General features: G+C 40.8%; 1 protein-coding gene across 1 annotated transcript; it reads right to left on the reverse strand.

The window, feature by feature from the left end:
- Window positions 1-42: 42 nt before the first annotated feature.
- Window positions 43-1,015, reverse strand: LOC308407764 (uncharacterized protein). The gene is made up of 3 exons (XM_080899616.1): window positions 901-1,015; window positions 716-833; window positions 43-584 (listed from the first exon to the last, which is right to left on the reverse strand). The coding sequence occupies exons 1-3, from the start codon at window positions 1,006-1,008 to the stop codon at window positions 409-411; spliced, it is 402 nt and encodes a 133-aa protein (XP_080755742.1). The 5' UTR covers window positions 1,009-1,015; the 3' UTR covers window positions 43-408.
- Window positions 1,016-9,610: the final 8,595 nt, after the last annotated feature.

The raw sequence follows: 9,610 nt of genomic DNA on the forward strand, positions 1-9,610 counted from the left end.
AGGGACCCTGCTAGTGATGGACAGATGAAGCCCCATGAAGCACTGAAGCTTTTCATCCAATTGGTTCACCCCAACGCGAAGCTTCATGAAGCTTCATTTGCTCTAGCAGGACACCTACTGGACGTAAAAATAATAGCTGGCATGAATTTGAAGAGTGTGGCATTTTGCACACAGCCTGTAAATGTCAACAACAAAAGGAGTGTGTAAAACATGTATATTGTAGTGATGGCAGTATACTGTGTATATTTATAGTGGCAGTATGGGAAATGATTATTTGGAAATGCTTGAAATGGAAATGATCATTTACTGTGAGGTGAGGTGTGGTTGGGGTGTGGACAGTGGTTGTGCTTTTGTAACGTTGAGGTATGGACAGCTACACACTGAGCCTCAGTCCTGCCTGTTCACATTTTATTCTGTAAAAACTAAATTTTCACTGCTTTTATGACCTTTTTTAGTGGGGAGAACATAGCTAGGATTTAATGATTTAACAAATCTTTTGAATCCTTTGTCCTCCACAATGCTAAATGGCTGGGAGTCCTCAATCACCATGCTGACCAGGTCTTCATCTATTTGAGATTGTTCTCCTGAGGAAAGACAATAAAGATAAAGCACAAATATAAATATCACACACGTAACTTATAACAGTTGTATAATATTGTTATATCATTTAGTAACATTACTGCATCCTATATTATCATTGCATTTGATGGCTCACCTGGTCTTGCTCCACGATCGGTGTCCCCCTTATTCTCATGCAAAGCTCTGTAGTGCCTAAGCATGGATGAGGTGTTGCTGTTATATCCCAGCTCCCTGGCACATAGCAAACACTTCACCTTGTACAAAAGTCAAGACAGCTCAACATAAATTGTATTGCACCATCAGTATCATGAAAATACATACCTTGTTGGGAGGAATAAGATCAAAATGTTCCCACACAGGGGAGGACATCCTCCTCTTCTTAGCTGGCTCCATTCTCTCCTGACTTTCCTCACTCTCATAAACCTCCATACGGTCTCCAAACTCTCACTAACCGCAACTGTCCATCAAACACCCACATTTTTGAATGAAGTCTGAGGGGTTTATATCGCTGTCATATCTCGCGGCAAAGTTCGAACCACTTCATGAACCAGTCACGTGGTACAGCCGGGCAGCGAGGCTTCGGACGTCATCATTTTCAGCTCCTCCCATAAATGAAGCAAGCCTCGATACGCGCTTCGCGGAAACGCCCCCTCCATTACTCGACACACGCTCCGAAGCCTCGATACAGAACGTCCCATCACTAGACCCTAGTGATGGGATTTCCGGCTCTTTTTAGAGAATCCGGCTCTTTCGGTTCGGCTCACTAAAAAGAGCCGGCTCTTTCGGCTCCGAACCGGCTCTTCAGGTTGTTTTGTTGCTTTAATTAATTTATTATTAACAATAATATAAAATTATGCACAAAAGGAATTACTAACGTAAAAACAAGTGGTTTTATTTATATATGTTTATATATAAATATATGCGGTGGCCCCTAGAGACAAAACACGTACAAACTCCAAAACACATTTCTAGCATGAACTGAACTTCCAAAGCAAAGCTACTAGATCACTTAAATTACACAATTGAAAGCATGTGTGTATTGTTTGTGTATTTATACACAGGCACTCATATATATATTCAAATAATTTAAAAAAAAGTTCATTTACCTGTTACTACCACACACCAAATCCGGTCGTTGGTACTTGCTGGCTTGTGTAGCCACAAGATAACAAAGGCTCAACGCTGCGCCCAGCATCCTGGAGCACTTCTGTTGTCTTTTGTACGTGTTTTGAGTTTTTATGTGCTTCTGAGTTTTTACGTGCTTCGGAGTTTGTACGTGTTTTTACGTGTTTTGGAGTTTTTACGTGTTTTGGAGTTTGTACGTGTTTTTACGTGTTTTGGAGTTTGTACATGCTTCAGAGTTCGTACGTGATTTGAAGTTTGTATGTGCTTTGTCTCTAGGGGCCACCGTAAATATACTTTTATTTATTCACTCCACATAAAATGTAATAAATAAATCATATAATACAAAAATCAACTATTCACATTTCAAGTTTTAACTATTTAAATTTTCAGCTTTTTCCTTTCACAAATTTAAAGTGAAAAGAACACAAAACACTGCAAACCACAACACAATTAAATATAAATTATAATATGAAAACAAAAAGAACATGCATATTCTCTGTCATATGGACCTGCATGAATAAACTTTCTCAATCCTTTATCATCTGCAACCGAAAATAGTTGTGGATGATTACTATACCTTTCTAATGTTGTTGTCCCTGCCTCTCTTTCTCTCTCTCTGGCTCTGTTCCTGTGCTACTGAGTGTAACTACCGCCCCTCCCCCCTCTGCCCAGCGTAAAGCACAAGGCTCGCGTGCAGAGTGAAGCGGAAAAAAAGTGCGAGAGAGAGGCTGAGAGAAAGAAAGGAAAAAAAAACCCACGTGACGGCTCGCGATAAGGAGCCGGCTCGCGTCGTTCACGTCAAAGAGCCGGCTCTAAGAGCCATTTCGTTCGCGAACGACCCATCACTACTAGACCCTGCAGCGAAACGGAGAGCGCAACCTCTGACTGAGTGCCTGTTTTCACAGTCTGACCACCTGTTGAAGGTAACGTGCTAACATGGCTAACGCTAGCATCACCGCACGTAGCCCCGTTATTTTAAGGTGATCTTAGTTTATGAAAATTTTATGTCGCAGCTGTATGAGCTAGCTACGTGTTTTGTAAGCTGCTGTGCTCTTCACACATAAAGCTGGAAGCAGCTCAGACTATTAGAACCAGCACTGAGGCCATACAGTGTTAGAGCAATGGCTGCAACCTATAGCCTTTAAACTAGCGATTAAAATGCTGACAGTAAACTCGTCAGTCCAGATGTTACCACATTACTCTGTGGTACTTGGAGTTAAAACAACTGAGGCAGGCTCATTAAAATAACAGCTATCAGTTCTCTCATTCCTTATATCAAGACTGGAGATCACACTACTGGTTTCAGTTCATTTAATATGTGAGTGCACAGATTCATTCTCAACTGGACATAAACGATGATCAAAGGTTGTATATGTGATGAAGTCAAATCCCAGCCTCTAACACAGTGCGCTGAATCTTAGCTTTGAATGTCCAGTATATTCTAATCAGTGCAATTTAAGCATTCACTGAACCTACAGTATCTACACCTGTGTGGTAAAGACACAGATAATGAAATTTAATTATTAATACAATATACATCACGAGAAACAAAAGCTGAAATTGATTCAGTTTAGTACTTTTCTCTGTATGCTCTGTGATTATAAAGGCCTTAAATTCTGTGACATATATATATATATATATATATATATGGGCAAAAAAGTATTTAGTCAGCCACCGATTGTGCAAGTTCCCCCACTTAAAATGATGACAGAGGTCAGTAATTTGCACCAGAGGTACACTTCAACTGTGAGAGACAGAATGTGAAAAAAAAATCCATGAATTCACATGGTAGGATTTGTAAAGAATTTATCTGTAAATTAGGGTGGAAAATAAGTATTTGGTCACCTCAAACAAGGAAAATCTCTGGCTCTCACAGACCTGTAACGTCTTCTGTAAGAAGCTTTTCTGTCCCCCACTCGTTACCTGTATGAATGGCACCTGTTTGAACTCAACATCTGTATAAAAGACACCTGTCCACAGCCTCAAACAGTCAGACTCCAAACTCCGCCATGGCCAAGACCAAAGAGCTTTCGAAGGACACCAGGAAAAGTATTGTAGACCTGCACCAGACTGGGAAGAGTGAATCTACAATAGGCAAGCAGCTTGGTGTGAAAAAATCAACTGTGGGAGCAATCATCAGAAAATGGAAGACATACAAGACCACTGATAATCTCCCTCGATCTGGGGCTCCACGCAAGATCTCATCCCGTGGGGTCAAAACGATCATGAGAACGGTGGGCAAAGATCCCAGAACCACACGGGGGGACCTGGTGAATGACCTGCAGAGAGCTGGGACCAAAGTAACAAAGGTCACCATCAGTAACACACTACAACGGCAGGGAATCAAATCCCGCAGTGCCAGACGTGTTCCGCTGCTGAAGCCAGTGCATGTCCAGGCCCGTCTGAAGTTTGCCAGAGAGCACATGGATGATACAGCAGAGGATTGGGAGAATGTCATGTGGTCAGATGAAACCAAAGTAGAACTTTTTGGTATAAACTCAACTCGTCGTGTTTGGAGGAAGAAGAATACTGAGTTGCATCCCAAGAACACCATACCTACTGTGAAGCATGGGGGTGGAAACATCATGCTATGGGGCTGTTTTTCTGCCAAGTGGACAGGACGACTGATCCGTGTAAACCTCTTCCAGTGCATTACTGTGTTTCCTCATGCAAGGGTTTTTATTTGTTGATCACCAAGTTGAACTCAGTGACTGACTTTCCATGTTTTTACATATGTGCGAAAAGGTTTTTATTGTTTTAGTGTCTTTTGCACAAGTGAATCTGTGTTGGAAAAAATGCTTGTCTTGAGCAGTGCCTTAAGAGTGGTGAGAATGATGTTTGTGATATAAGAATTACACCAAATTTATCAAGAAAAACTGTAATACTTAAACACCAAATGGTTTTATAATTTTATCAAAATCTTACTGCTTTTGGTAAGAGTACTGCAATATGTCATATATTGACAGTGGCTCATCGATGCCAATGACATAATTAGCCAGCTACATTTCCGAAAGAATGCAAAAGCATTGACATATATTTTACTTCCTACAATAGCCCGACGGGCAGGGCAGAGATAGATTTTGGTAGCCCGACTGGAAAAATCGCTAGCCCAGGGACGTTGGGCTAGCGATTTTGCGAGCCTTGTATCTGATTGAGGAATCACTCATCTTTGGAAAAGAGAGTTTATTACAGAGAAATGGCTCTTTCCCAAATAAAAGCTATACTATACGCTTCTTCTGGGCTATATTCCCAGCAGCATATTGTAGCGGGTCAGGGCTGTTCGGGGTTCTGTTTGTACAGTTATGTTTTGTTTATGTTGCCATAGTGACGGGTGACGCCCTCTAGCTGCGACGGTGTGTCCTTCCGGGGTCAGAGGGCGCCCTGTGTGTTGCTGTTGTTGTTGCTGTGCGGTTGCCGCGCTGAGCAGTTAGCTAGCGGCAGTGTTCTTCTGCAGATGTCAATAAACGGCTGTGCTCCCTGGCTAGCTCACGGGAACCAAACGACACCTCCGTCTCCACCTTGTCTGAGCTCGCCACAATATTAAACATATCAGGTGCCCATAAGGAGAATCATGTGCTAACGACTGTCTAAATGACTCGGGTAAAGTTTGTAGCATACATGCTTGTTGTTTTTGTCTGCTTCCACTTGTCTTTGCACTAGGATAATGTCGGCGTAAACGTGCAGTCATATTCGTTGTGTTCCCACTAGTGCTGTCAGCGTTAATCTCGTTGAAATGACGTTAACGCCACAACACGGCAAATCTCCGTTAACGAGCTACCCCTGGTCCCCCTGTGTGTGGGGCTAGATATGAAAACCAAAATAATTCCAAACGCCAGATCTGAATGAGGGTGGGGGAGGTTCAATTTGCCATGTTGCAAGGAGAGCTTAACTTCTGTCTCGCTAGCTTGCCCTGTGCTCTTCCTTCTGACGATGCTGTCTGTGTTGAGCTCTCAGTGGATCTGCGCTTGACAGTGCAGCCTAGGCGGAGTAGTCGAATGCAGATTCACTGAGCGTTCAATACAGACAGCATCGTCAGAAGGAAAGTTGATAAAATAAATTACAAATTCTGTATTGGTCGATACATATGCGTACGGAACCGAAAGCACTGTATCGAACGGTTCAATATCGATGCGAGTATCGTTGCTCCCCTAATATATATATATATATATATATATATATATATATATATACAGTTGTGGTCGAAAGTTTACATACACTTGTAAAGAATATAATATAATGTCTCTACCGAGTGTCCCGTTATTTCTAAAACTCTGATTTTTCTCTGATAGAGTGATTGGAACAGATACTTCTTTGTCACAAAAAACATTCATGAAGTTTGGTTCTTTAATGACTTTATTATGGGTTAACAGAAAAAAGTGATCACATCTGCTGGGTCAGAAATATACATACAGCAGTGCTAATATTTGGTTACATGTCCCTTAGCCATTTTCACTTCAATTAGGTGCTTTTGGTAGCCATCCACAAGCTTCTGGTTGAATCTTTGACCACTCCTCTTGACAGAATTGGTGCAGTTCAGTTAAATTTGATGGCTTTCTGACATGGACTTGTTTCTTCAGCATTGTCCACGTTTTCAATGGGGTTTAAGTCAGGACTTTGAGAAGGCCATTCTAAAACCCTTATTCTAGCCTGATTTAGCAATTCCTTTACCACTTTTGATGTGTGTTTGGGGTCATTGTCCTGTTGGAACACCCAACTGCGCTCAAGACCCAACCTTCATGCTGATGATTTTAGGTTATGTTGAAGAATGTGAAGGTAATCCTCCTTCTTCATTGTCCCATTTACTCTCTGTAAATCACCAGTTCCATTGGCAGCAAAACAGCCCCACAGCATAATACTCCCACCACCATGCTTGATTGTAGGCATGGTGTTCTTGGGGTCAAAGGCCTCACCTTTTCTCCTCCAAACATATCGCTGGGCATTATGGCCAAAAAGCTCGATTTTTGTTTAGTCTGACCACAGAACTTTCCTCCAGAAGGTCTTATCTTTGTCCACATGATCAGCAGCAAACTTCAGTCGAGCCTTAAGGTGCCGCTTTTGGAGCAAGGGCTTCCTTCTTGCACGGCAGCCTCTCAGTCCATGGAGATGCAAAACACGTTTAACTGTGGACAATGACACCTGTGTTCCAGCAGCTTCTAATTCTTGGCAGATCTGCCTTTTGGTGATTCTTGGTTGACTCTTCATCCTCCTGACCAATTTTCTCTCAGCAGCAGGTGATAGCTTGCATTCTCTTCCTGATCTTGGCAGTGATGAAACAGTGCCATGCACTTTATACTTACAAACAATTGTTTGCACTGTTGCTCTTGGGACATGCAGCTGCTTTGAAATGGCCCCAAGTGACTTTCCTGACTTGTTCAAGTCAATAATTCGCTTTTTCAGATCCATGCTGAGCTCCTTTGACTTTCCCATTGTAGCATTTGTGGGCGTTTGTATCCAATGAGCCCTATTTAACCTGTCTAAGAGAAGTCACCAGCTGTAGTCACTCATAATCACTCACAAGAAGTTAAGAGGCCATGCTATGAAGCTCAGTTCACTGACAACTTTCTAAGTCACCAAAATTGCTAATTCATGTTGCTGTATGTATAATTTTGACCCAGCAGATGTGATCACTTTTTTCTGTTAACCCATAATAAAGTCATTAAAGAACCAAACTTCATGAATGTTTTTTGTGACAAAGAAGTATCTGTTCCAATCACTCTATCAGAGAAAAATCAGAGTTTTAGAAATAACGGGACACTCAGTAGATCCATTATGTTATATTCTTTACAAGTGTATGTAAACTTTTGACCACAACTGTATATATATATATATATATATATATATATATATATATATATATATATATATATAAATGAAGACCCTTTTGTGTTTGGTCCCCTGAGACCTCCATGATCAGAGAGAATCTATATTTCTTCTCCTCTCAAGAAATTCAGCAGCAGAGAAAACACAAGGCATCATGAACCGATTCACCGTGTCTAAATAACCCCGCCGTCTTGAGCAGACAACAGGCAACGTGGCAGGAGAACAGCTCTCAATAATCTCGTTTATCTATTCACCCATCAGGGAAACAAATCAGTTGTACTTTGGATTGTCTTAGCTGTCAAATGTAATGCAAAAAATATGAGAAACCTCTTATCAAACCACAGTGAGTGTAATTCACACGCTTCCATTCTTCTCCCACACTGAGCAAAAACTAAATGCCTACAAGGAGACATGTAACATGGCATGTGTGCATGGGCCAAACAAGCCTCCTCCCACAGACTCGTGGTGATCCTATTACTGCTTAAAGAGAGGAGTGGAGGGGTCTTTTTCTTTACACAGCAATTAGCCTAATGCAGCATTAACTTTGACCTGCAATGTGCATTTGCCACGACTGCCTGAACTGTCAATGCATTAGTATTCACATCACAAAAACCACCACCATTTTTCCCTCCTTTTTACAGTGTCGCAGATCCTGCCTTAGACTCATTATTGGACTATCCTCATCCAAAGCCTTGTTTTACTCAGTGGATCAATGAAATTCTATTTGAACATCTGTTGGCCAAAACAGCTGTAGATAGCCACTCCAAAAGGAAAGCCCTAATAGGAATTTACTGTTGTCCTTCCACAAGGACACTTCTCTTTGTTTCAAAATAATAAACAGCCACTAATCAGCTCTAAATAAATCATTTATCCTCCCAGGACTTTCTTCTACGTATGAAATGAGGCATTGTTAAGGTAGACTGCTTTCAGCTAAGACACAGTCATTCAGTTTAGTATGTCTGCACACTGAAAAATGGTTTTGTCTGTGTCCTATTTTTTCCCTTTGTCCACAATGTATTGTAAAATATGAGCTAATATTAACTCACAATGAATCCCAGCAAAATGAATGATGTGTGTCTTTGTGAGTGTAGGTGTGTGCTTGTAGGCGATGCATTAAGCATATCAATAAACCTGTCATCTTGACATATGCCCTCCTGTGCTTTCTTCCTCCAAACAGCAGCCTTCGTTCAATTAGTGGACCGTAAACATGCTGCTTTTGGCTGAGATGCTGCATCTTTTTAATTCTCGGTATCTTCCTATTAACCGCTGTGGACCCATTCTTTTGCATTCACATGACACTGTAGACATCTGGTGTAGTACAGGTTGAGGCAGAAAGTCCACTGTTTTCTCCATCCTGAGTTCTGTGCACTGAAAAAATAGATTAAACTCAGTTATGCATCCATGCAAACTGGCCCACACGTAAACGAATAAGCATGCAAGAATGCACACATTACTGTATGCTTGCACCCATTAAAATATTCACAATTACTCTCTTTGTAATTTCACTTGTTTAGAGCACATTTTATTCTTCCAATTACACTTTTGTTTGTCAAGCATCAGTGTATCACCAGATCACAAATTAAAGTATTTATTATGAAATTAGAGATATTATTTTGTGAATCTCTATAACACAAAATGCATTTTCTTGCTAATTGAAGTGATTAGTCTTTGTTAAAACAACAAAAAAAAAGCCATTAAATTATTGTCCTTCAGCACTGCTTGGTTCTAAAAAAAAAAAGGGTTTCTATAACAATGACTAGGCAAAAAAAAAAGGCTTGTCAGTCAAAATCTTGGTCTCCATTATGATCTGTTTGCTTACAAACATATATAGGAAGTTGTCTTTTTCATGCAGATGAGTTGTAGAAGTCAAATGAGTCCCTTTTAGACTTCTGTGTCATGATGCCAAGTTGTCTATGATGCAGGTAAAGTAGAAAAAAAATTGTTTTTTTGTCATTTTTTTAAACTTTATTAATGCGAGACACAGCTTCCAACTCACAGTTGCATTTACAGGAAGCATTGCCAAATGTTTTATGGCTGCACATCAAAGGAAATGATGATAGCATGATCTCTGGCGAGACCGCCGTTA

This window comes from Rhamphochromis sp. 'chilingali' (assembly GCF_963969265.1).
Source record: "Rhamphochromis sp. 'chilingali' genome assembly, chromosome: 12".
Taxonomy (NCBI): Eukaryota; Metazoa; Chordata; class Actinopteri; order Cichliformes; family Cichlidae; genus Rhamphochromis; species Rhamphochromis sp. 'chilingali'.

Coding starts and splice junctions, on each gene's coding strand:
- LOC308407764 (XM_080899616.1), bottom strand. CDS start 1,008: ATGGAGGTTTATGAGAGTGAGGAAAGTCAGGAGAGAATGGAGCCAGCT. Junction 834..900: donor ATCTTATTCCTCCCAACAAG/GTATGTATTTTC, acceptor CTTTTGTACAAG/GTGAAGTGTTTGCTATGTGC. Junction 585..715: donor CGATCGTGGAGCAAGACCAG/GTGAGCCATCAA, acceptor GTCTTTCCTCAG/GAGAACAATCTCAAATAGAT.